This window comes from Telmatherina bonti (assembly GCF_933228915.1).
Source record: "Telmatherina bonti genome assembly, chromosome: 12".
Taxonomy (NCBI): Eukaryota; Metazoa; Chordata; class Actinopteri; order Atheriniformes; family Telmatherinidae; genus Telmatherina; species Telmatherina bonti.
The window spans coordinates 30,635,668-30,663,152 of NC_136610.1; the positions used below are offsets into that span (position 1 = coordinate 30,635,668).

The 27,485-nt window shown below is 41.3% G+C and overlaps 1 protein-coding gene across 2 annotated transcripts; it reads right to left on the reverse strand.

Annotated features, from left to right (window-relative positions):
* Positions 1-424: 424 nt before the first annotated feature.
* Positions 425-26,890, reverse strand: ankhd1 (ankyrin repeat and KH domain containing 1). 2 transcript variants are annotated; one of them, XM_079250447.1, is made up of 39 exons: positions 26,460-26,890; positions 23,245-23,398; positions 16,482-16,605; positions 16,186-16,333; positions 15,548-15,695; positions 15,232-15,465; positions 15,008-15,102; positions 14,443-14,598; positions 13,834-13,915; positions 13,427-13,618; positions 13,181-13,290; positions 12,896-12,983; positions 12,237-12,364; positions 11,958-12,101; positions 11,755-11,857; positions 11,366-11,628; positions 10,967-11,251; positions 10,439-10,862; positions 10,195-10,334; positions 9,985-10,096; positions 9,316-9,461; positions 9,086-9,228; positions 7,589-7,802; positions 7,253-7,428; positions 6,853-7,015; positions 6,673-6,768; positions 6,454-6,570; positions 6,187-6,355; positions 5,872-6,068; positions 5,377-5,732; positions 5,133-5,285; positions 4,794-4,943; positions 2,633-4,178; positions 2,318-2,507; positions 2,044-2,169; positions 1,710-1,961; positions 1,422-1,606; positions 1,160-1,327; positions 425-1,044 (listed from the first exon to the last, which is right to left on the reverse strand). In XM_079250447.1, the coding sequence occupies exons 1-39, from the start codon at positions 26,736-26,738 to the stop codon at positions 985-987; spliced, it is 8,016 nt and encodes a 2,671-aa protein (XP_079106573.1). In that variant the 5' UTR covers positions 26,739-26,890; the 3' UTR covers positions 425-984. The 2 variants fall into 2 exon arrangements, with proteins under 2 accessions (XP_079106573.1, XP_079106572.1); XM_079250446.1 differs by having other exon boundaries at positions 16,482-16,638.
* Between the last annotated feature and the right edge of the window lie 595 nt (positions 26,891-27,485).

Sequence of the window (27,485 nt, forward strand, 5' to 3'; positions counted from 1 at the left end):
AGCTCATCACTTATTAAAAAACTGGCATCCTGTTCAGTTTCATATTGATTTCTGAATTCTCCTCGCCGGCTTCCAAGCTCTTTCTGATCTTGTTCCATCTTTCTGGACTGAGATTGCACCGGGAACTCACATATCCCATTCTATTTTCCAGTCCTGCTCATATATGAATGATGGATTGAGTTAAGAGCCTTCATCATTAAACCCCCATACTTCAGGAACCCTCTTGCATCATATCTGTGCACGATTCTGTCACTTCACAACGTTAAACAATCTCTTAAAACCCACCCTTTTAGACTAAAACAAGTCAGCAATTCTAAGACATTGGTCAGTTTAAAGCATGGGAGAAGCAGCACAATCAATCAAAGCATGAACATATGAAGGGAACATTATCCAGTTAAAAAAGAAGAACAAAACACTACTTTTTAATCTTTTTATTGAATATTAAGGTAAATATTTCACATTAATACAGGCTACATAAAGTAGAGCCACTATACGACATGAAATTTACTCTCATTTTAACCCTTTTTAGTATGTAAACAATTATACATGTATTTACCACTCTAAAAGGTTTTGATTTCTCTTTCTCTTTAGGTAATCATCATCATCTAGTTCTGGGCCAAGTTTAAATAGCTACTTCATGTTGAGCCCCCTGCAGCCCAAGAACGGTGTATGTGGGTTTAAGTCAAAAATCGCTAAACTACGCAGAGAATGGATCCTGTTGAACAGGTGATCGCGCATGTTTGCATCATCAGGACACTGATATCAGCTTTAGCCCAATTTCCTCCTCCTTTGTTTGAGATAGGCACATCAAAGAATGGTGTCAAAATGACTTCCAATTCTTTAACCTCTGCTCTGCACTTTCAGATCTGCACTAAAGTTAACGTACTTTTTTTTTTTTTGTCTCATTCGGTCATATTTGTCAGTTGGTTTAACATGTTTGCACTGTGGGTCATGCTGTGTGCGTTTAATTGGTGTGGACGCCATCTAGTTGACGTGGTTCAGGTGCACATTGCCCACATGAGGCGCCCAGGTACCAGGCCACACCTGTAAGGCAGAGGATGAAGGAGGAACGTTTAAGAACAACTGCAGTAAAATACTCCATTTTAGCAGTGACAGAATTCTGGAAAAACCACGAAAGTCTGGCAAAAATTCACTTTACCTGCTGTTGTGGGTCAGAATTATCTGCATTATTTGGGACCACTTTGATGATTGGGCTCCATGCAGGGTCGCCTGCGTGCAAACCATTGTACATCGGACCCCCTGGACCCTCTGCCATGGGAGGATGAGGGGTCAGCATGGTTCCTCCGTACATTGACATAGGCATCCCCTTAAAAAAAATTAAAAGAGTAAGCCGTAAGTGGTAAATCACAAACATAAGGGAAAAGCAGAGTTAACTATCAACACAGCAGTTGCTAAGTTACCTTCTGGAAGTCCATGTAACTATTGGGCAAATGCTGAGGCTGGTGGTAGCTGTTAGCAGGGTTAGCAATGCCTGTGTCATCCTGCTCCATGGGCTGGTGCTGAGAGAAGGCCGACTGCTCCGCCTGCAGCTGCGGGTGCATCATGTGGCTGCTCATCAGGGGCTGCGACCAACCAGACATTGCCTCTGTAACGACAACAGTGTTAGTTGGGTGTCACAACTTCTTAGACTAGAAAAAACGTTATACAACGGTGGGGTCTAATGCAGGATTCACTAAATTTGCCCTCACCGGAGGCATTGCCAACTCCAAATGACCAAATGCCGCCTTGTCCGACAGATGCTGTGTAGCTGGTTGTGAGGAGAGGTGGGTTGACTGAACCCGTCTGCCTGATCCTGGCCAACCGCTCTGTGCCGATGGGAGGGGGGACCTTCCGGTCCTGCTGCGAAGAGCTACCTGGCTTTGGCTGGGGTGGAGGGGCTACGGCTGAGGTTGATAGGGCAGAGGATGAAACCGTGGAGGGAGGCGGGACGGGGGATTCACCTGGTGGGAAAAGAAGGAAGTGAATCAAGATGGACTATCCTGCTGGACAAAAAAAAAATGAGAAGAATTTCTAGGTTTTTACCTGATGTGGATGCACTCCACGGGTGAGGGGAAAAGTGCTGTCGGCTGAACGAGGGCGTGCCAACCCCCGTGTGGCCGTGCAGATACACAGGGCTGCCAGAGATACTGGTGGCATAGCTTGTCAAAGCTGTGGGAACAAACAAACAGATCAATGTCAACAGCTGGGATACAGTTCTGCTCTTCAACCTTCCGTTTTGTGTACCTGAATTTATATTTGTATAAAAAACTGCAGACAAATAAACAAATTTATGATGCATTTGAGTAAAAAGTCATACCGATAGGGCTGTTAACTATCCTCTGAGAGGCAGAACGGTAGCCAGGGGCTTTGGAGCTGTCAGGAGGTGGTGCAGGCATCATGTTCTCCATCTGGCCCATGCTCATGTAGGCTGGTGGGGCAGAGTATGACTGCTCTGGCGGCGATCGTGCAGGCAGATGGCATGCGCCCCACACCTGACTGTTTCCCACCTGCAGGTCAAAATATATGTGTTCAGAACCAAAATATGAGCTATATAAGTGGTCAATCTGTAGCATCTAAGTCTAACTGTAAATGTGAAGTTCAGGATGGCTCAGTGAAAAGGAATTCAACTCACCTGGTTGTTGTTTTCAAAGATGCTGCTGAAATTGAAGAGACCCGCAGGACCAAAGTTGGGGGGCATTTGCTGAGGCTTGCCTGCGCTGGCGACATGCTGCATCTGAGAACCATTCATTATTCCCAGATTAGCAGAGACCTGAACGGAGCCTGGAGCCTGGGCTTGGGCTTGTGGGGGCACACTTGTTGGTTGGGATGTCTGATTTTGGGTCTGTTTTGGAGCTTCTTGCTGAGCGCTGAAGGGTACAAACACAGACTGCTGTTGCGTCTGCTGCTGTTGTTGCGTTTGCTGATCAGGATGGGAGTAGTAAGGCCCTGTTGGTTGCATACGATGGGAGACTCTGGGTGCGGGAGTTGAGAAATGGGGAACAGTGTTGTTGGGGTGTGCAACATTGTGTGAAAAAACAGGAGGGGGTACTGAGGGGAGATGGGAGCTGGACTGTGGGTTGAGAAGGGGAGGAGGAGCTTCTGTAGATGGTGCAGATGAAGGAGGGGGTGGCAACTGCTGTCGAGACTCTGCCTTGGGAGGTAAAGCCATGGCAGGCGATGGGAAACCCACAGAGCTGATACTCTCACTGACAGACACAGGCAGATTCTCTGCAGGTGGAGACAGCTTGTCTTTCCCAGGAGGGGCAACGGTACTGGGTTCTGTTTTAGCTGGCTGGTTAGGAGGCTGAGAAATGGGTCCAACTGGCTGCTGAGAGGCATTCGTTGTACTTGTAGTGGAATTGTGATGTGCAGGCGAACCTGTACCCCGTACTGCGTTAGTGCTGCTGGAAGCATTTGCAGCAGACACAGATGTGACACTCGTAGGTTTGGGATCAGGGGCGAACAGTTGTTTTCTGACCGAAGAAGGAGTGGGGATGTTCGTTTGAGGATTATATGGAGTGGGATTAGGGGTATGAGGCGAGACTGCAGATGTGTTAGGCGCACTGGTGGTCGTAGTCTTGGTGGTCATGACTGGCGTTCCTGAGCTGGCCGCGCTGATGTGCTCACTACTAGTTGAGTTGGGTCTAGCCTGGGCCCCGGTGCTGCTGGTTCCTCCGTTGTGTTTGGGGGAGCTGTTAGCACTGCCGGGGCTCACAGGACGCACAGGAAAGGGACCCCAGGTGCTCGCAGCTGGAGAGAAGGTCCCACCAAACTGTGCCATGGGTAGACGAGGATGTCTGATCTGATGCATGGTCTGAGCAGCCAGTAGAGCCAGCTGAGGGTGAGCGTATGCCAGGGGCAGAGACACCGGGAAAGGCTGTCTAACATTCGATGACAGCCCCTTCCCAATTTTTCCCCCAGTTTGAGAGGATGATGAAGACGTGGATGAGGAGGGTTGGAACGAAACTCCAGCAGATGTTACCAATGAGCTCAGAGCCTTTGGGCCAGTGGTTGAACCACTGGTGACCCCTGTGGTAGTGGGGAAAGAGGCTGATGTTGTTTTAGAACCCGGGGGTCTGATGTGATTCCGGGGAATCAGATCCTCGAGCTCTTTGGCTGGGTCTTGGATTAGTGCATTGATCAGCTGGACTGCATACCTTGTAGACTCCGTGCCTCCTCTGAAATCACAGTTTAAAAAATTCAGAACGTGTTTTTAAGTGATCAAATCACAAGAAAATTGTTCCATTTGATAAAAGTAACTTCTAAATCCAACTCTCAGCTTTATAGCTGATATTTAAAGCGATAGAAACCATTTACACAAAACACAACTGTTGGTCCTTAATTTTAAGAGCATTAATACAGACAAGCAAATCTCAGTTTTTCCAGTAACTACTTACTGTTACTAAAACTGTGATTGAGATTTTATAGTGAGCTAAAATATCTTAAGCATGTGTAATTGAAAATGTGTTGTTAACTATTCATAACATAAAGGGAAAAATAAAAACTGAAGGCTTCAAGTTTAGTGGTAACCAACAGATTTGATCAAATCTTCTACCGTCCACCTGTAGGAGCATAAATTATTTTATATCATTTTGGGGTTTTTTTCCTTTTGTTTTAGTGTGTATACCAATGAAAAGTAATATCTGAGTACAAAGTTAAGCATGTATGTTGAGCAGTTGCATTTTGGCTTGTAGCCTACAAATACATAAAAAGGCTTTCCAAGTAAAAAAAAAAGTTTGATATATTTTCTACTACAACTGCACATGCGCTCCACCAGAGGGCATTATTTTTACCTAATGGTGATCATTCTCTCTCCGTTCTTGTCCTTCTGTTTGTCTACGTCAATGTGAGCTCCGGTCACGTCTTGGATGGCTGTGATGTTACAACCCCCTCGACCCATGATCCGAGACACAACGGAGGCTGGTACAGACAGCTTCTTCGATCTTTTAAAGAAACAGTGATAGGTTTGTGTTTAGATGTGTGATGCAGTAGCCATGCTTTTCACTTTATTGACTCGTGGAAACAACAAAACAAACAGCAGATTCTGCATGCATTCATTGCATATGTGCACAAATTTTTACAAAAAGTTAGATCCTTCTGAAGTGTGTATGAGGAAAAATCTATTAACTGACCTTCTGACCACTTCTTTCCAACCTTCTTCTCTTTTCTGATTTCTCTTTGGACTTGTGAGGCTGAGTTTACTGTTGGGCGAGGTGACAGGAAGAGCCATGGTCTTGAATGGAGAAGGCAAAGAGTTGGAGGAGTCGCCGCTTGCATCTGGAGCTCTGTAAAAATCATAAAGTATGTAGGATGAGCTACAGTAAAGACTTGATCTGCAGTTTATGATTAACAGCACAACTTCAACCTAAAGCTTACTTTTGTGTTGGCTTTGAGATGGAGACTGTGATCTTATTGTCCACTTTGCCCTCACACTGTGACTGAGGACAGTGTCTTTTCTCTGAGCTGGGCAAGAGTGTCTGGGACTGCGCTGCTCCTGAGGAGGGGACTGAAGAGGAAGAGGAGGAAGAAGAGGAGGAGGAGGAGGCGGAGGAAGTGAGGTCAGGGAGGTAGTTGAGCTCCTGACTCTTCCCCCCACTGCTGCTGCTCTCACTGGCACAGTCGGTGCTATCCAAGGGGTCAGAATCGCTGTTGCCACCAGTCACTCCCCCACCCCCACCCCGGGGCTCACCGTGGATCTTGTTCTTGTCAGCCTTGTGTTGCGCTAATGCAACCTAGAAAATAAATTTAAAAAAAAAAAAAAAAAAAGGCACACATCATGAGCACACAACATTCGCTGACAGTTTCACAGGATCAGATTGTCTGTAACATTTAAGGTCAGATAAGACGAAGCATAGGAACGTCAGCGCTCACCTGCGGATCCTGCAGTATGATAGGTTCGTTTGGAGCAGAATCCTTGGCCTTCTTTTTGTTCTTGCGATTCGTGCTTGGGGTAGTGGCCACATTTGTTCGCTTCTTACCAAAAGCTGTAGTGAAAGTGGTGGAGGTGGCAGATATACCGATGGTGGTGGTGGTGGTTGCACTTGGAGGCTCAATGGGAACCTCTGTTTCTGAAAAATAAAAGATTAAATAAATTTAGAATAACAACCACAAAATTCGACACAAACTCAAGTTTTACTGACTTGTTGGTAGTGAAGGAGGGAGTTGTTAGCGACAGGGAAATGTTACCTTCTGCTGAATCCTCTTTCTGCTCCTGCATCTCAGAGGACTCCTCCTTGGTCTTCTGCCCCTCCTCTTCCTCTAGCTTCCTCTTCTGTTCCTCCTTCTTCTTCTTGCGCTTCTCCTTCCTCTTCTCCCTCTTGGCAGCTAGTGCCTGCTTTTTGCTCTCCTCCCGAGACTGTTGGACACAAAAGATTCATAAACGAACATGTTTCCTGATATCAATGCATTGTTTTTAGGCTGATTTAACACCCCAGAATACAGCAGTAACCTTACCTTCTCCAAGTCTAGCTCTTTAAGGAGAATACTAGCGTTCTTGTTGGCTTCAGCTGCCTGCTGGTCTTTTGCTTTGACAATGGTCTCCATACACTGGTGACATTTCTTCAACAGCTCCTGCGGGGAACACCTGGAGTTATGGCTCTGCTTACATATTGATCACATTTGTTAGGTCAATAGCTGCAGTAATAACGACTGAAGAGAAAAATCAATATCTACCTTGTCAGCGATGGTAGCAATATATCTCATGCACTCAATATCTGATGGGAACTGGTTGACCTCCTTCACAAGATACTGTACTACCTTCACGTGGCCCTAAAATGTAAGTACATTTGTTAGTAACATAAGCTTCCCAGAGAACAGCTTGACACACTCTCCCAGGTTGAAGGAAATACACACCTTGCGAAAAGCAGCCATAAGTGGGGTAATTTTGCGGTTGTCTGCTGCATCCACATCAGCACTGGCATGCACCAGGAGCTGAACCACGTCAAAGTGACCGCCGTTTGCTGCCAGCCAAAGAGGAGTGTTCCCTTTCTTGTTTCGCACATCAATATGAGCACCCCTATAAAAAAAAAAAAAAAAAAGAAAGCATTGTTATAAATACTCATAAAAAAAGCAACTAGCATCACTTAAAAATCTCCCAATGTGTGCATCACTAAAATATCCTCAGAATTTAAGCTGCACAATAATCCACGCAAGAAGTGCTTCTAATTAACAAACACCACAATCTTCATCACACCAATGACCCAAACATACGTTAACATCTGATTCTACATGTGGAAAACCTAAAAGCTGTCACCTGTTAATAAGCAGCTCACAAAACTTGTAGTGGCCCTTGTCAGCAGCAATGGTCAGGGCAGTGTCTCGGGATGAAGGAACGGGGGGAGCGTTGACATCAGCACCTTTGTCCAACAGGACTCGACCCACTTCCGCGTAACCTCCTGAGGCTGCCTCCATCAGAGGAGTGAGACCAGTCTGCTTAAACGAGGAATCGGTTAGCAAAACGGTCAGTGGTTACCTCAAGAGGACCAGAATACTGACTGTAATTGTGGGTGGGAAATATTAAATCATATTCAAAAAGAATAAGTGAAAAGCAACCAGCCTAATATATATTGTGTGATAAAAAGCAATCCACCTTAGCACGGTGCTCTACATTGGCTTTGCGATCGAGCAGAAGGCTAACAACCTCAGCCCGCCCCTGGAAGCAGGCTAAGGTCAGAGCTGTGTTTCTGTTGGTCTCGATCTGTGCGTTGATGTCCGAGCCCATATCCAACAACAGCTTCACCGCCGGTACGTGGCCATTCATAGCTGCCAGCATCAGGGGAGAGATTCCCAGCTTACTGCCAGTCCTGTTGAAAAGTAAAAACACTTTTAGAAACCAAAAGCCAAAATATCACATCAAGTGTTCTGCATCCAGAAACATTAGATTAAGATTAGATTAGATCAATATGATCTGTATGCCTGAGGTCTAAATAAAGAGGCTGACAATTTCTATTAAATCACTGATTGGTTTTCTCAGTTTTAGTTAATATTTCATTACAAGCTAGCATCTTAATTTTTTTTTCTTGGCTTTCCAAGACCAGGGTTGTTTTGAAGTTACAGCAATAAAAGCAATTCATGGTTTCTGCATCCACTTGCAGCAAACCTCACAGTGTAAATTATATCATCATCACAAGTCTGCAAAGGTCCACCGGGTCCCTCTTTGTAAAACCACATGCAGCCCAAATAGTTTTTAACCCAGGTGACTGTATAGAATAACATAATGGATGCTTGTTTTGAAGAGGGACTGCAGAAAAATCAGTGTTTCACACTTTTACAATATACTGACAGATTACATGTTCATGTATGGAAAGCTCTGGGGCAGCTGCCCAGACGTAGCATGTAAAGGACAGCATGCATGTGGTATGCTGCTAACAGTGAGTCTACGTCAAGCATATGGACTCTTAATGAAATAAAAAAGCTTCTGCAGTGATCACTGAAGTAACAAAGCTAGGTTTATTTTTTTAATTTTTTTAAAGTGACTACAGGAGTAAAACAAATCTAACAAAAGCAGGGTTCCAGTGTGGGGGAGTTAATTTCACAAGGAGAAATAAAACCAACTCCTCGCAGGAGGACGACGACAAGCTGAGCTCTTTGCTACTTCTACTCAATCCAATTATGGCAAGCTTAAAGCAAGTCTTGCTTTGTTGTTTTTTTTTTTTCCCCATGTAAACTTAGTCTTCTCTGGAGATAACCGTCTCATTGCCCGTCTTGTCATGTTGGGAATTATACCATAGCCCTAATTCTAGTGGTGATCAGGTGATACTTGGGTGTAAAGTCCGTACAGCTTTGTTACATGCTAATTCCTGAGTATCTATGTAGATATGATCTCATCGTCACTATTCTTTGCTGCACTAAAATAAATCCTTGGCGCAAGTTCAAGACTATCCAACCGTGTTCAGAAATCAACTCTTCAAGGTCAGTTTAAACTCTGCTCTGTATATCAGTTTCCAAATGAAATCTTTCAAGTTTATTTAAAAAAATATAGATATTTTACCTGCAATGAAGCAGGTTTTCCAGTCGTTTTATTTTAATATTAAAACTTAACAGAAATAAGGTTAAGCTCAGCATTTATTCAACTTTGGTCACTAACCTGGAGTTGATCTCAGCTCCAGCATTTAGGAGTATCTTGATGATGTTGACATAACCTCCGGAAGCAGCCAAGCTTAGCGGAGTGTAGTCTGAAACATTGCGGTGTTCCTTATTGGCTCCCCGCAGCAGCAGCAACTCCACAACCTGTTTTAAAAAAGTTACATTTAGGACGGAAAATTTTAAAATGCAATGTCATGAATGCGATATTCCAGTGAAAGATGTCGTGGTGACCTCTTGGCGTCCCCCAGAGCAGGCCAGAGAGAGGGGCGTGTCTTTGGTTCTCTCTGACTGAGCCTCAATGTCACCCCCTTTGTCGAGAAGTACCTCAACTACTCCTACATGTCCAGCAGTGGCGGCCAGGATTAAAGGAGTAAAACCTGTGAAGACGACCAGGAAGATAGGTGTTACTTTATATCCACTGATATATCCACTATTTATCAATTTGTTTTTTTTAATTTCTGGAATGAAAGTATTTTTCATTCATTTTTAGTCATTTCATGAAAATCCAACTCAAACTTCCCAGCAGTTTATAACGGGTAGGTCAGGGGTCACCAACCCCAGTCCTCGATCAGTGACCATCCTTCAGGTTTTAGTGTTTCCCCGCTGCAACCCACCTGACCCCAATTAATAGCTCATTATCAGGCAGGTGCAGAAGACGACAAGTTGTCGGACAAAATTTTCATTTGAACCAAGTGTGTTGTACCAGGGAAACACTAAAACCTGCAGGATGGTGGTTCCCGAGGACAGGACTTGGTGCCACTGAAATAGATAAACATTAGATTTATCCCAATGGAGGAAATTTAGAGTAAAAATCAATAACTGTAACTAACGCCATTATTCATCCATTTAATTAAAAAAAATAAAATAAAATAAAATATCCATCTTCTCTTATTTCTGTACCTTTTTTATCCCTGTGCTCGATGTTGGCTCCCCGTGCAATCAGGACAGACACAAGCTCTTCATGTCCTCCTGCGCACGCCAGCGTTAGTGCTGTGTCATGATTACTCTCCGTCTGCGGGGAAAACATCATAGGGTAAATTACTTCTTGCATGCATGTTCGCTTTTGCATTCACTGTTAAATGACGTGTTGTGTTAAGCCAGCTGTCTTACATGTGCATCTATGTCAACGGAAGGGTAGAGGGGGAGGACTGAAGGGGGCGAGGCAATGCTTGTGGGCGTCTGTGTGGGTGGCTGGGACAGGGGTGTGGGTGATGTTGTAGTGGTCAGCATGGGCACCCGGTTGCTCACAGCTGCAAAAGATAAAGTATAAATCAATCCAAAAGACACATTTTTGTGGCGATCTTGCAGTCCAGGTAGGGGACTGCAAAGTATATCACAACCGATTTGCACTTACCTGCCATGATGTCATCCAGTGTGTCTGTGAGCGTCTGTGCAGGTGTAGCTACCATGAGCCCATCTGGAGCCTGCTGAGGTATCAATCCTGGGCCTAACCCGGCTAGCTGTTGAGCCTGACCCTGCTGCTGCTGGCCCAGCATCTGCTGCCCCACCAGTACTCTCTGTAGCTCTGGGCTGGTACTTCCCGGGTAGTCTGCAGGGTTGTAGTCCGGCAGGGGCTGGATGGGGACAAAGGCAGCCTGAAGAGGCGGAGGAGGCGGCTGAGGTTGACTCTGTGGCGAAGGGGGGAGAGGAGGCTGCTGTGGCAGCTGTGGCCCATCCCTGTAGAGGATTGTGCCCACCTGAGGAAGTTTGGTATAATCATCCTCTTCCCCATCTGCCTCTTCTTCTGAACCCTCCTCTTCGTCGTCGTCATCCTCATCCTGAAAACATACAGAAATCAGTTCCAATCTTTCAGCTGTGCAAAAACTATTAAAAAAGGACTGAAGTAACGTTATTAAAGACAACATAAAAAGAATTTCCTCACCTCCCCTTCCTCATCCGGCTGCTCATCTTGTTCACCGTCTTTGTTGGCCTCTTCATCCGTGTCGGAGCCAGTGTGTACCGGACCACCCGGTGCGATGGGGAGGGCCCCCGGAGGAATTGTCGTACTCCCAGGCCCCGGGCCCGGACCTTGGCTCTGTCCTGCCTCCTGCTCTTCCTTTAAGCCCTTTGCCTCCATGTATTCTTTGGTGAACTGTTGCTGTGTTTTCAGCTGCAGCTGGCGCTCCACCTTCTGCAGCTCCTTTAAGATTTTCTTTTTCTTCTGTACCTAAACAAAAAACAGTCATATCCTTGTTTGACTAACCTCCGATACCTCGGGTATTATGCTTGAAAGAAGTGTGTAAAGTGTGAATGCAGGTCATAAAGGAATGACGGATTGTACCTGCTCTTCACGGCTCTTCTTGAGCTCCTCAATCTTGTCTTTGGTGAGCGGCTCCCCCTGAATGAGCTCTAGCGACTGTAGCTGAGCCTTCTCAATAGCGCTAATTCTCTGGCCCAGCTCGTTCAATTTTCCCTCCGTTTCCTCCACAATGCACTCTAGAGGCTGGCACAAGTGGAAGGGTGGTTGAGGCTCTGCTTCAGGTCCCCGGCCTACTGAACTAGGGACACCGGTTTGAAGGGCTGCCTGTCTCTGTTTAGACACACCTTTAATAAAAGGAACAAAAAAAGATCAAAGTGGGTTAGTGATATGATGACAGCCAAACTGCTTAATAAAAACTGTATTTTGGTGCTCATACTAATTGGAAATATGAGATTCTAGCAAAAATTTACCTTTACTGGAGATGGGTGGGGGTGTAACGATGTTTGATGGGGCCCTGTCGGGCTCCTGAGGGGGCACTACCATGGCGAGAGCTTGGAATGGGACACGAGGAACCTGGTATGACAAAGGATACATAATGTTTATGTAACTGACAACGTTTAGACCATGTTTCTAAATAACAATGAAAAAAAATAAGACATTTTGTAGTTTATACCTGAGAGGCATCTTGCGATGGGGGTGTGAGCTGGGAGAGGTCGGGGGCTGGGACAGATAGAATGTTGTTGGGGTAATCCAACAGGTAGGACACCACATTAGTGTGGCCACCCTTAGCAGCTTCTATCAACATGGTTGAACCATCCTACAGAGAGGGGGAGGGGGAAAAGCACATTTTTATCATTTATTACTTTTACATGGAAGTGAATATGCATAATCATGCTTTAAAAAAAAAAAAAACAACAACACACAAATAGTGTATAAAGACTGAGGGCATTACTTTGAGTCTGTGTGTAGGATCTGCCCCATGTGCCAACAGCAACTCCACCACAGCCAGATGCCCTCCAGCACAGGCCAGGGACACCACAGTGTGATCGTTATTGGCAGTAGCTCTGTTCACATTAGCACCTTAACAGTAAAGAAAGCAGATAAACAAATGGGCTTGCCGTCTATGCAATTAGTAAGAAAGAATTTTTTTACATCCAATCTAGTACAGTATAAACCTAAGTATGTTAAACACTGCAAACATATTACATTTTTTGCAATAAATCTTCTTTTTCTCATCTTACATATGAGAAACCTAAAAGCCAAGTCCCTACAGAATGAGGACTCTGCCAGTATTTTTTTTTTCAAATACTACAACATCTCATCTCTTCAATTACCAATCAACACTTCTTGAATATTTGAAATAGTCTAATTTGTTTAATCTGCTAAAAAGATTCCTGATTTATAAAATAACAGGAAAAAAGGGAAGAAAAATAGTGTAGGAGCCAGAACCACAGGAAAACAAAGGAAGAAATATAAGCAAACTCTATAACTAATGTTAAGAAAAATGATAAATAAACTTTGATACTCACTTTTAGTGAGGAAGGTGAACATAAACCATTTCTATATAAGGGCATATACATTAGTCAAAATAAACAGCAGGTCAAAACGCACCTTTGCTGATAAGAAACTGTACTGTACAGAGATGCCCTGCCCTTGCTGCCTTCATTAGGGGCGTCCGCCCTCCTTCAGACTCGTGTTCCTATAAAACAGGTGCATTATTAGAGTTTTTCAGCATTTATAAAAAAAAACAAAAACAAACATGATTTGCATTATTAATCATCAAGCAGCTGTAGTCCTACAAGTCCCATTCCACACAATCAATAAGTAGCATTTCCACACATTTCCACTCACAAAGCCAACCGTGACTGACCAAGGAGATTGTAGTGTACGACATACCAAGTTAGCTCCAGCCTGCAGTAACACATCTGCCACATCAGTGTGTCCGTTCTCACATGCATACGTCAACGCTGTGTCACCTGTTGCTGTGGTGGCATGAACGTTTGCCCCTGAATGGTGAAAGAGATAAGGATCGTCAGCACATATGTGCAAGTATGGCATCCTTAATACAGAGAGGCCTCCAATTTACATTCTTGTTCTGAGATCTACAGGCTTTCTTTTTTCTTTTTTTTTTTTTTTACTCACCTGCAGCTAGTAGGTATTTCACCAACTCCAGATGGCCTTCCTGTGCAGCCTCCATTAGAGGAGTAGAGCAGCCTAACTCGATGTCAGCCCCAGCCTTTATGAGGAAGTCAGCCACTTCCAAGAAGCCGCCACAACATGCTAGAGTCAAAGCAGTCTCCTGGGTTTCTTCTGTCTGAGCATTGATGTTAGCACCTGGACAACAGACAAAAAAAGTTGAAAAGAAGAGGTACTTTGCCTTAAAATAACAGCTAACACATCCAAATATTTTACAAATCATGTCTGGATTTCCCTTAGAGTTACTGATCTTTCAGCCTTCAGAACTAGCATAAAACAGGAGTAAAATATTCACAGGACTGGCATCTGATATCAGCTCTCTGTTCTATAGATGCAAGAACAGAACACCTTACCTTGTGCTAGCAGCAGTGCTACCATCTCTTCGTGGCCTTCTCTTGCTGCCTCCATGAGGGGAGTGTAACCCTCATCATTAACCTGGACAAAAGCAGAGCCATTAAAGGATTTAGAAAAAGAAAAGAAAAAACAGAGTATGACTCATGGCAAAATTAACATCATAAAATAGTGTGGAAATCTAACTGACTTGTGTCCATTCACTCTTAGGGAAGCAAGGAAATTTTGTCACGATAAAAATAATTGAAATGTTGATATACCACCTGCTTATTTCAGCTTCTCTTTTACTTGAGTTGTTCCTGAAGGTAAGACTATGGTGGAAAATTTGTTTCAAATATATAAAAAGACCATAATTTGAACTCACATTCAGGAAGAAAGAACAACAAAGGCTTGAAAAAGGTAAACAGCTCAGTGAACTAGATGTCAACAGCAGTAAGGGCATAGCGACAGCAGTTTATTAGAAAACCCACAACAGTTGCGTAACTCATCTTTACTGTTGCAAATTAAGAAAAATAATCAAGAAATCCTGATCTTAATTTTTTTTTCAACCTTTTGTGTATTTCTTTTCACAAGCTAGTGTTGGTATTCAAGTGTTTTTGGTGTTTACGTACCTCCTCCAAATTAGCACCTCTTTCTATGAGCAAGGCTGCCAGCTCCACGTGTCCTCCACAAGCTGCAAGCGTAAGGGGTGACTCAAAAGAGTCAGCTGGCATGTTGACCTGCGCACCGCTGTCCAACAGCAGCCGCGCCACCTCCACATGGCCGTCCTGGGACAGCGAGACACACAGAGAAGTAGAGATAAGCACCTGAGCAAATATATGGTTCAACTTTCTGATTAGGCTCAAACAAGTCTGAATTAAAATCGGTATAATTTCAAATAGAATATAAACCAACGTATGAGGATTTATAGTTTTTTTTAATGGGTGTAAATCAATAGTTTATATTTTGGATTTATACTAATAATTTCTTGATTTATTAAACTCTTACATTTTATTTTGTATTTGTGTTCTTATATTATTTTATTATATTTGGTCTAAAATGGAACCACATGCTTAAGTTTATTAATTGAGGTATAGATCATTAAAACAAATTTTAAAATTTAACTAAAGCATTACTTATTTGAACAAAAACAGTAAATGTGAGCTTGGATCAGAAAGGCTTGGATCAGATGCTTACCATGCAAGCCTCCATCAGCGCCGTGTGCATCTCATCTGTTTTATGCTCCTGGTCTGCCCCAGCCTCCAACAGAAAGCGCACCATATCCAAGTGACCTACAGAACACAGAAACAAAAATGCGTTTCGAAATGATAAAAAGTGTAGAGAATGTTACACGACCCACGAAAGTGGTCATTAACATGACAAATTTACATTGTACACGGGCACCCTTTTAGAGCACTTACCTTTATAACAGGCTAGCGTGAGGGCGCTCTCCTTGAACTCATTGGAGTGCGTGTTGATGCCGGCACCGTACTCCAAAAGTACCCTGGCCACCTCAACGTGGCCGGCGCTGGCTGCTTCCATGAGGGGTGTGTGTCCATTCTCATTGTGGTCCTCAATGTTTGCGCCCTCTTTCAGCAGCACCTTAACCACATCCACGAAGCCCCCAGCACATGCATATGTCAGAGCTGTGTTACCTGCAAGATAGCAGCAAGTTTAATCTGACACCAAAACATGAAGCAAAATCAAATATCACAATAACAGAAATAAAAGGTTTACCCGTCGAGGATTGTGCGTTCACATCTGCCCCGTGGACAAGAAGGAGTTTGACAATGTCAACATAACCTCCGCTAGCAGCAGCCATTAGTGGAGTTATGTCTCCCTTGATGCCCCGGTCCTCCACGTTGGCGTGCATCGCCAATAACACCTAAGGATGAAAAATAAAATGACAGGGCTAAGATGTAGGAGTGGGGAAATTGAACTGAATATTTGGATTTTTTGTTTCACAATTTTAAAATTAATTTTTTTTGTTTAAAAAAAAAAAAAAAAAGATTTTTTTTTTTTTAAATATTTTTATTTTTTTTTTTCAATCAAATAAAATTAATCCACTATAAAAATGTGTCATTTTTATTGTTTTTATTGATCTTTTTACTTGTCTTGTTTTTGATCTACAAAAATCAGCAATATTGAAGAATTTTGGTAATTGCAATTTAAACCGAATCAGCACCCAAAAAAATTGGATTCAAATCGGGACAAAAGCATATCGCCACAGCCTTACTAAAATGACAGAAAATTATTCTTAAGGAAAAATTAAATCAGACAGTGATTCTGTTACGGCTTTGTGTTATGTTTTCCACAAGCAACTAAAATGAAGTCACTAAGTATGCCAAATCATTTCTGACTCATCATCTCCGCACCTGTGCAAGTTCATAGTAGCCAGCAGAGCAGGCCAGGCACAGCAGGCTCTCCCCTTCTTCTGTGTGTTCGTTGACGCTCCGTCCTTCATCCAGCAATTTGCGCACGGCGTTGACGTCCCCATCTGAACACGCTTCTGCTAAACTACGGCTGAAAATAACCAAACTGCTACAATTACTGCCACTGTGACAGGTGAACACACATACGCCTGACATATGCAAATACACCAAAAATGTACTGTATATGGAGTTGACGTTTGAGAGAAGAGGGATTGTTAAATAAAGTATGGGATACATACTTGTCAGCTTGGCCGGCATTAAGTGTGTTTTCAGCTCTCATGCGGGTCAGGGCAGCTGCCGCCTCGTCCAGGGCACAGCTCACTGATGACGTCAGTCGGCGGAGCACCTCGGGGTCTGCAAAAGCTTTACCATCGGCAGTGGACAGTTTACCGATGCCTGCCGAACACCAAGAAGGCAGAGGTGCATAGGGCAATGCAAACCACAGGGGAGCATAACCACACCAGACCAGATGAAGAAGCAAGTCCAGTCCAGCCAATCCAATCCAGGGTTAGTAGCAGCATACACAAAAAGGTGGGGGGAAAAAAATAAAACACAACACACACAAGCATTTGTTAATATGGCATAATACATCCTGTCACTACTTTTAATGCACCTTCTAAGATTATTGAGTTTTTTCAAAAAGTAGTGCAGTAAAAAACAATCTCTGTAGTGCATTTGAGCTCAGATGTGTCAAAATGGTCAGGAATGCAGTGAAGGAGGTAGTAAGCTATACACAGTCAAAATAGCTTCAAGCTGTTACAGCTTGAAGACAAAAATATCACAATTTCTATGAATTACTGGTGGCTAAGAAACAGTGAATGTTGGGGAAACAAAACTTGAGACAAGGGTCAGAAGTGAAAAACAACAATGAGGTAAGGGAGAGAAAACATGTCTGTGATTGTGCTTGATATTGAAGAGCAGAATAAGCCAAGAAAGCGAGCAAAAGACAAGAGCATGCAGTGATAAAAAAGAAAAGTCATTCTAATTACCGATCTTGAAAGATTTTTCTGGTGCAAAAAAAGGGCCGTTTTTCATGAACAAGCCCTTCTGGCTTATGCATGCAAAAGGGTGGTGTACATTTACAGACGTGTAAAATGAATAAATAAAATTGAAGCCAAAGAAGAAAAAAAGTTTTGGCTTTGAATGCTTTCCTCAGCTCAACATAGCCATTAGCCAGACAAACGTGAGCCTTCAGTCCTTGAGGTCCGATGTTTTCCTGACTTGGAGTGTGACTTGAGCTAAACTTAGCATGTCTCACAAACCAAGATTTCACAACTCTCCCCAAGGCACAGGGGAAGGGATGTAGGGAGTTGATAATTATTAGTATTGCTGTATAAACTTAAAGAAAGCAACTGAACTAAAACAGATTAGATCTGATGTAAAAACAAAAACAAAAACTGATGAAAACAAAGAAATCTGCACAGAGGGATTTATTCTTTGTTATTTTGCTGGAAAAAATTAACTAAGCCTAAAAATTAAACATAAAAAGTAAGTGACTTTCACCTTTTTTAAATGAAGCTTAATGGACTGAGTTTTCATGGAAGACAAGGCAATGCGTGTGTACTGCACATATTTTTGTTTTGCCTCAGCTGGTTAGTGGCTACCCGCTGAGCTGTATACACCCAAAGCTCAACAAAAGCAAAATGCAAGCAGAGCTAACATTTTCATACAAGTTTTCGATTAAAATGTCTACCAGCATTTGAAATGAGACAAAAAGAGACATTACAGCACATAATGTCAGAACAATGAGTTCCTGCCTGGTAGAGAGAGAGCAACATGGAGACATCAGCATTTACTCTGACAAATGTTTATCTACATACAAGTTTTTAATGCATACTCGAAGTTACTTTTTTCAAAGTGACTACAAGGTATTATCCGCTCCTTGGTTTATGTTAATTATCTACAGCATAATTTTATGCGCAATACAAATTCCATACACTGTTCCTGCTCTGCTTTAGCCAAAACCACCCGCCGTGTTTTGACACAAACAACAAGTTGTATGACAATAAAAGAAAAAGAAGTTGGGACAGGTGTGTACTAAAAATGTATCGGACAAACATGCATTTGCAACTCTCAAACAAGCACCTATAAAACTTATCATAAAACCAAGGTGGTCGGCCCCAGATGTGGCAATGAAAATTACTGCAGATGTGAGCCTTGGATGTGACTTTTATTGGTGATCGGATTCAGTTTAGTCGCATTTTACACTGATGAATAAACTGTTCAGGAATTGCTTTAAAAGCCCTGCTAACCTTGTATGACGTACATATAATCAAATAAAATTAATTTGTAAGAGCCACAGTTTGTAAAAATACTGAGCAGTAAATCAGATTTACATTCATCTGTTGTGCTTTGCTTGACGTTACCATCTTCTTGTCCAGTGTTCATATGACTTATTGTCTCTTTATTCTTTTTTTTTTTTTGTCTTTACATTTGTCATTGCACTACTTTTTTATTGCACTGCTACATTTCCATTGTTATAAACATTTTGTACTGCATTTACATGGATAGTAAATATGCCAGGTCAAATGTTTGTCAATTTAAACAAAGTCTCTGCTGTACGCCGTCTGCTCAATGAGGCATTAATAGCAGTCACTGAAAAGCAAATATTGGAATTTGACCTACAAAACAAGGGGAAAAAAAAAAACAGGAGGTAGGACTTACAGTAAGTCCTGGACTAGCAACGTGATAGACTTTCTCTACTTACAGCCTTAAAGGTGCAATAAATAACTTGTGTTACACGAAAGCAGTAGCATTTCAGGCCAAAATAACAAACAAAGCCTTTCCTAAAAAAATAAGCTAACCCAGATTTTCAACAAGTTCCAGGTGTACCTCTCTCAGGAAGCTGAAGAGGGTAGTTTATTCAAGAGTTAAATTTAAACATTTGCCTTTTTCAGACTGTTCAGGAGGATCTATCATGCACTAAAATATCCTCACTGTCACAACAATAAACACAGACTCACAAATGACTAAATGTATCACAGAAGATATTCGACTGCTTGCCGTTATGCTGCGACATCTTCGCTGCACAATATTTATTTAATGCCATATTAGTGTTTCAGATATTGACAGCTAAACTGGAATGCTTAGAAATAAAACACTGAACCCCCAAATTTCACATATATATATGTGCCAATTTCAGCAGAAATACTGATTCAAATAAATATTAAACTGTTACTCAACAAATTGCCAAGATTTTACCACATACACAAAGCTGATGTGTGTGAAAGCAGTGCGTCAACGCACTGGAAAATCTATTTGACTATATATATCCCTGTCACAATGCGATATGTAAAATAGTGGAAATTGGAAAGAATAGTGCAATTGTTCTTTATCGTTACATCTAGTAAGTCCAGTATAGTAAAATGAGAAAAAACATCTGGGCTGGTGGATGACTCGAACACTGCTGCTTCCAAATCATTCAACATGTGAGCTTCACTTTTCATCTTTAGCATCAATGGTCAGATGGTTATCAAAACCTAGTCAATGCAATGCTCCTATATTTAGTAGATCTGTTCTTAACTGACCTGTTTGTAGATTTCTTTTGTAGAATTCACATATACATTCAGATTAAAGTCTCTAGGTTTTGAATAGTTAATTGTACATTTCTAAAGTGCACCTCACCCCAACTCATGATACCTTACCTTTAGAGGCAATATCTATAGAAAACATGATTTGTTATTGAATAATAAAACATATAGTGGTGTATATACAATGGATTCAGATATCATTCTAAAAACAATGTCCTCTCCATGTTTCAAAGTAAAATTAATGTTTTGAATGTAAGTTTTGAATTTTCAAAACTTAAGTATATAAGTTTTTTCAAGTTTTTAAAGTTTACAGTGTGTTTGCCACACTGTAAACTTTCTTTTCTTTCTTTCCAATCCAGAGTGCTCTGATCTAGACTAGCTGTGCCCATCATCATCAACCGATCATTTGTCCCAACTTTGCATGATGTGAAATACATTCATTATATTTTTAAACTGACTTTATTTGTATTATGACCACATTTTCATGTGTTTTAAACATTTAATTAAGAATCCCAACAATGAGGCTTAATGCCACTTATGTTAACCATTTCCACAAGTCACAGTTATATATGACTTGTAGGTTTGTTTAGACTTCACCTGTAATATGTTAAATAAGTTGTAAAAGAGGACAGCCTTGATGGCATCTGGGAACAATTCAACAGGAGAACAGTTCAACCTGATACCAATTTCTGCCACACATACAAACACCAGTTTATTTTCCAGAAACATCCACCAACACTCTGACCTCATACTTTACTTATTTGTTTACGCTCTAGATTTTATTCCACATTAAATTTTCTTTCTCTAAATTTTAAGTTTTCTGATATTGAAATCACTGCTTTTTCACTGTATAAAAGTAATTCAACTTCATTTCATCTGTTCATCTGAGTCTTCAGTCAACAGGTACACATAGACTTACAGAACAAATTTGACATCCTTGTCATGAGTGTTAAAAATGTTACTGTAATTAAACATGTTTTGACTTGTAAAGCAATAAAAATGATTGCTGATTTTTTTTCACTTTTTTAGATCAAATCTAGCATTTTACTCTGATTCCTTGTAGGGGAACCTGTCACCCACACTACCAATATCAAACTACATGAAAATGTAAAGACTTTGGTAAGGACATTTTCATACTTATTTGGCTTGTGTGGTCTGTCAATATTTAGTTTACATATCTATTTGAAACACTTTTGACATTTCCTTTATCAGAGCACATCTATACTAACCATTACTAAGAATTGAAGACAATAGTCTCGGTCAAATTAGTATGGCAAGTGGTAACAGAAGCCTTCATTAATAATGCAAATGTGACCTGTCTTACAGCTTACACATGTTGTAATTAAGTCTGCAGGCCATTTTTAATCATTTTATGAAATGTTTAATAAATCCAACAAGGAACCTAAACCAAATACACAGGAATTTTCTTTAAACCCTGATTAATGCAGGACCTATATGTCAAGATGTTTAGTCTAATCCTGATCAAATGCACGTTTTCATTTGTCAGCCTATGTAAATATGATTTTCCTACAGGCCAAGATCTCAAGTAAATGTCACAGTTTCCCCTTAAAAAGCTGGCTTTTTGTTGCAAAACTGTTTTAACATTAATTATTAACTACATCTACATCTATCTGAAAAGGAAAAGCCGAACACTGTCAAATACATCTGTGTACAGTATTTTGTTGATCCGATACCTGCTGAGGTTGGCATTCTGACTAGGTAGTCCAGCACTAACCCTTGTTTGAGCTCTTTGTACAACATGATGGGATAATAAGTCAAGGTATTTTAATCTTTGCCAAGTCAGACATCATTTGCAAAGTTGTTTCAAAAACAGGCAAAAACAACCTAAAGCAAACATGAGATTTGCTCAACTGTATGCGCACCAACAATGGAAATTATTCCATTTTCTTGTCAATCATCACCAAGAACATGAATTAATTAACAGTAAGCCTGATGACAGCTCTTGACGAGTGACCACTGGAGAACATAATTGCCTGTCAGCTGATGAGGGTTTGTTTCAGTCTTAGCACTGACCACTGTTCTTAGCCACACTGCAAACTCGCACACTGTGAATGATGCCCCTCTGTTGTCCACCAGCAACAAGCAACACAGAAGACAGAAGGCCTATTTCACAACTGCAGCGAGGCCAGATCTTGTGGCTTATCCTGCAGATCATTACACAGGCTGGTTGTTAAATCCTTTTTATGCTGTAGTAATGCCTATTGGTGTCATCTAACCTGATTTAAAATACCTTAAATCAACATTAAAACAATTCTATGCATAGATCATAATGAAAGTAAATTAAGTCTTTCTAAACAACAACATTCCTTTTTCCTACAATGACATCTGCACACGGTACTTAAGTGGTTTTCTGTATTCTGTAGGTGTGTTGACATTTCAGCATCAAGATTTCTAAAAACCTAACTAAATTCTCTTAATGATGAAAATACTCAAGTTTAACATTTATAATAAAGCAACATAACAATGCCTTCTTTTGTTAGTTGTGTAATCGAGAAAAGAAGATTGGAAATTAACCAATGACACAGCCATAGCTATAGAGGTTTAGTGCCATTACTCAGTCGCCGTTTCAAGGTGTCAATCAACAGTGTGGGAATACAGTATTTGGTCTTTTCTGTCTCACAATTTTATGTCTTTAAAATGTATTTGGAAAAAGACAAAAACTCAAGTCATCACACCAACATATTTAGCTGTGAATCTTCCACAGTAAACAGCTGTCTAAATTCTACAGCAGACAGATGAAGCCAAATGTATGGGATCTTCCCTGGTGATGGCCTTGACAAGCCTGGTATTTGGCCACTTTGCTGAGCATGAAAAGAAGCTGTCAAATGCTATTTCCAAAATCATCACCTACAAAACGATGCTCTCTCTACATAGGAGACCTAACAAATCAACAAAATAAAATGTAATAATAGTATATTTTATTAAAATTGTAAACAATCTGATTATGTAAGTTACCCCCTTGTCTCGAAAGACTAGCCTGGGAGAAAGGGGACTAGAATGAGATTAGCTATTAGCCGTTCAACACAAGCTCTGAGCATGTTGTGGAGGCTCAAGTGTGTTCTAGCGTTAATCTGCATGGTAATGTTCACAGGCCCAAATGAGGCCAGGACACCCGGCCCACTGGATTAATCTATACAGACCTTCTTAAATAGAGATTACTAGTTCTAATTAAACAAATTTCTCCAAATCACATTCAAACTATTTGCGTATATGATACTAACACAACCAAAAAGTTGTCTTCATGGCAGTTTGAGCCTTAGGCTTCTGACAATGTATTTCTATTTGGGGGGGCTTAAGCAAAAAGGTGCGGTCTTACTTCTTAAAAGTCAGTGTATGTTAAATCACAACTCAAGAGAGGTTATATTAAAAATGGGTGTGGCCAGTAAGGAACTGTTTCAACTACAAATTAACAGAAATTTGGGATTAAACTGAATTGAGACAGAAACCATACCTGCTGCTTCCAGCAGAGCTTCAAGTCGGGCCTGCGTTTCTGGATCAACAGTCCTCAAATCAACTCCATCTGTAGCGCTGGACAATAGCAACTCTGACGCTGTCTTCATAATGGGGTTATCCAGGTCTTCCTGGTCCAATATGAATGATTCCACCTAGAGAGAAACAGAGAAAAGGGTCAGATTCAGCTTTAATTCTTTGCTTGCTTTAAAAACTTACTCGAAAACCATTCGATACAAGCAAAATAATATTTATAAAGCAGAAGACCTGGGCCAAGTTAAACGGTGATCAATATATTTCTCACTGCTTATAATATATAACTAGCAAGAGAAAAACTGAGAATATAGTTCTCAATGCAAATAATTTATAGCATACATTATTATCTGTGTTACCTGTAATAAGTGTGGAACACAAATGCATCACCTACAAAAAGTTCAGGCATGTGGTTCTTATTTAAGATTTCTCTCGGAGGGAAAGCAAAAAGGTGCAAGGGGATAAGAGAGTAGAGGCAGCGTTTTGGTGAGGAATAACTTCTGCACACAGGGATGTTCAGCTGAGAGTCAGCTGCCCAACTGCAGCAACACAGACTCATACCTGAGCTTTGGCACACTTAGTGGCCATGTGCTGCAGTTCAGATATTTTATTCAGAAAAATAAAGGGCACAAATGAAAATAAACGAATGTGTACAAATTCAGGTACAGTGTAAAACTATTATGCAATTATGACTAATAATGCAAAACCCAACATTTTATTTCCAATATAAACAGCTACATCACACATTTTGTGTAACTCGATAATCATAAATAAAAAGAAAAAAAAGATAATTTATGCCCTGGCCTGTTAACTTCTGTCTTAACACAGGAGGAAAACAACAGCAACATGACTTGTTTACATTTAGTCAATTTTGGGATAATAACTGGATATTTCACAGTTGTGTAAATTACATGACACATTTTTGAGCACAGGTGGATTAAATCTCAGCCTGTCACATAACTTCATCCAATATTTTCACATAATCTTGCAGTAAGAATTGCCAGTACACTATTCTCCAATTAATCTGGGCGAAGGCCAATTTTAAATTTCATGTAATTTATTCTTAATACTAACTCATGCATCGGAAAAAACAAACTTTGCAATAAATATTTTGCTGGTTTTCATCTTCAGGGAGATGCTGAACCCTTATACTGGGGATTGATTCAAACATTCTTCCTTTATATGACGTGCGAGATGATCATTTGTTTTATGCTGTACTAACATTGCAAATAGTCTGAACAAACAGGCGGCCTTGAAGGTGTGAGCTAGATGAATCACAAAGACCTGTGATTTAACAATTTGGAAAACCAGCTTCTTCTGAAAGTTAAAGAAGCAGCCAAAATATCTATGTGTCCTCAAATAAACTGCAGCCGGCTCTTAGGGTCTAACCCAGAGAACCAGTGTCAAGAGAGAGTAAACACTCAGCAACTAGGAGGAACTCAGTTATTCCCTAAGACCACAAAATACAACAGCAGCACATGGTACCTGAAGTTGTATAAAGGCCTTTATAATCAACAATGGATAACAGTCTTCCTTATTAATGAACTACAGTTCCCAGAGTGTTGGTATCCACAGAGCTGAAAAGGCCTAGAATGGCATCTGCTTAATCCTGGGGCTCAGATTTTAGCTACTGCCCTGAGCACCAAGTTCACAACTGGAGTGAAACACCAAAACAAATGCTCCTCATCTACTTTACCATAAACTGGCTCAGAGATTTAAAAAAAAAAAAACAAGGCAAAGAGGACATATGTTTGCAGTAAGATTCAACTGGTTGCCTCAGGAATAACAGAAAAATCTGATATTTCCCCCCTTTTCTGCTACAAGGGTAATGCTGTAAAAAAAAAAAAAAAAATTTAAAAAAAAAGTCAGATTACAATGATAGCGGTGTCAGCCGACATCCTTACTTGACTGTCATGACAGCAGTGTTTCAACCTGATAATCCTAGGGTTAGTTGTTAGTAAAGTATAGTACAGACAGCTCAACAGGTTAAGTCCAATGGTCAGGTGCTGATACTTTCAGCAACACAAATATTAGGTAATAGTATTTCTTTGCACTAAATTCTGAACAACTTTATATGGTATAATGTATATGTCAAAACTTTTATAGATTTGCTCAAATCGTATCTTTTACAATGTAACATTGCAACAACTTCCACTCCTGGATCTCCTGTTACCATATAATATGGTAAACTCAATTATATGACAATAGTGTGACCAGGAAGTCAAATATCTTTAGCCACCATGCTCCCATTAACTAAGGCATGCAGTAATAAAACATGACATGGCACTTGTTGATGTTTTCCCCCTCTCGCTCTCTTTCTCGTTGGTTTTTACAAAATCCCCTAAAATGTGAAGCCGCATGTTAAATTTGTGCTGAGGAAACAAGTCTTATTTAAAGTGTAAACCTCAACCTATTACAAACACGTCTGCAGTTTGTCTAGCTGAGATGAGGAGATGCCATCACACCTGTCCCCATGTGTGACATGGAAAGTTGGACACTTAACAACATGAATTCAAGCAGCTCTCCAATATGACGACAAATCAAGTTGACAGTGGTGGTGGTGGTGGCCAGAGAGCCGACCTAAAAGATACTAAAATGTAAAAATCCAACCTGCTTATTAAGCACAACCAATGTGGACTGTTCTGTTTCAACAAACATGATCTAAACGTGTGGAAAAGTTAGCTAAGGGACGATTGGAGTAAATTTACATGGTTTTATTGTCATTACATGACGTAATTGCACCACAACTATGAAATGGCAGGTATTAGCTATCCCTATGCGTCCGTGGGCTTGTGGACATCTTCCATTTGCTGTGGCTGGAAAACTGCTGGAAGACTACGAACTTGCGATGGGTGTTGCGAGACGACAGCACCAAACGAGGCCGTCGTTGCTTCCACCCGAACTAGGCCGTAGCCGCAGCCTGCGCTGCATAAATAAAACATTTCAGCCGGGTTGTCGTGAATAACTGCCCTTGTTTCACCAAACATTGTCGACATCGAACTGTCCAGAAAGCATTTGAACTGACAAGAGGTACTATTCCGATACGGTGCTGGTGAATTTTACGTAATTTCAGCGGCCTGGGAGGGGGGTGGTTGCCAAATGCGAGCTAATGCGTTAGCCAGCTAGCGCTAGAAGAGGAATGTTCTCTGGTTAGGCTTAGCTAACTTAGCTTAGCATTGCTACCTCTGAAACCTCGTCTTCGTCGCTGCCGGATCCCGGACCCGATGAGAGGACGGCCGCGGCCGCTAGTTTGAAATCCAGTCTTTCTGCTGCAGGTCCGCCTGGTTCACCGTATAAACGTACTTTCTTTCCACCCACACCAATCCCAATGCCCCCTAGTCCGACTCCTCCTGGTGTCGCTCCTACCCCCATCCCTGCCACTGGGGAGCGAGGAGTCACCGAGTCAATCTCGTCCTCGAAGCCGTCCGTCAGCATTGCCGTCCCGGCTACTGCATCCTGCATACTTATGTTCACGATGCGTGTGTTAACGAGCTAGTTGTTGACTTAAACGTTCGTCCAGGTGCTTTCTTTGAAGATATTTGCTTGATTTTACTTCAGGGAATCCAGAAACTCTCCCGAAGCGAGGGTTGAGGAGGATCTCTTTCCCCCAGCCATTAACTTTCTAACAACCTAACCCGATACGCACTGTTTCTCAGAAAGACCGCCTATGTGAGGAAACCTCTAAACGCTATTGGTTTAGCCGGGAAATTTTCTGTTTTCAATTGGTCATGATTTATGCTTGTCAAACATGAGACCTCAACGTCATGTTAGGTTTACCAATATCACGAGGCTGTAGAACGAACGTCAAGGCATGACATGGTAGGCCAACTTAACTAGATACTAGTTTTAATAGTTTATTTAAACTTGGTTCGGGAAAACCTATGCTTAGACAAACGACGTTGAAAGTGTATTTGTTGCTCCTGTAAAATTTCAACATTTACTGAATGTTACTTTTCATGACACAATGACTGTCAGGGTATAACCTATTTATTTCATGTGATGCAATGTGTAACTATCTATACATTATATATCATTTTAAATTAGCTGCTTACATTTTTGCATTTATTTAGCTAAATCTTTTGTTTATACTCAGAATAGATGATTGGTCAAAGACAGAAAAGTGCACATGATATTAAACTAATTTATGTGATGCAAAAACACTCAGTTAAAGTTTCTCCCTTGTGCAAAAGTATTTATTTAGCATTAAAG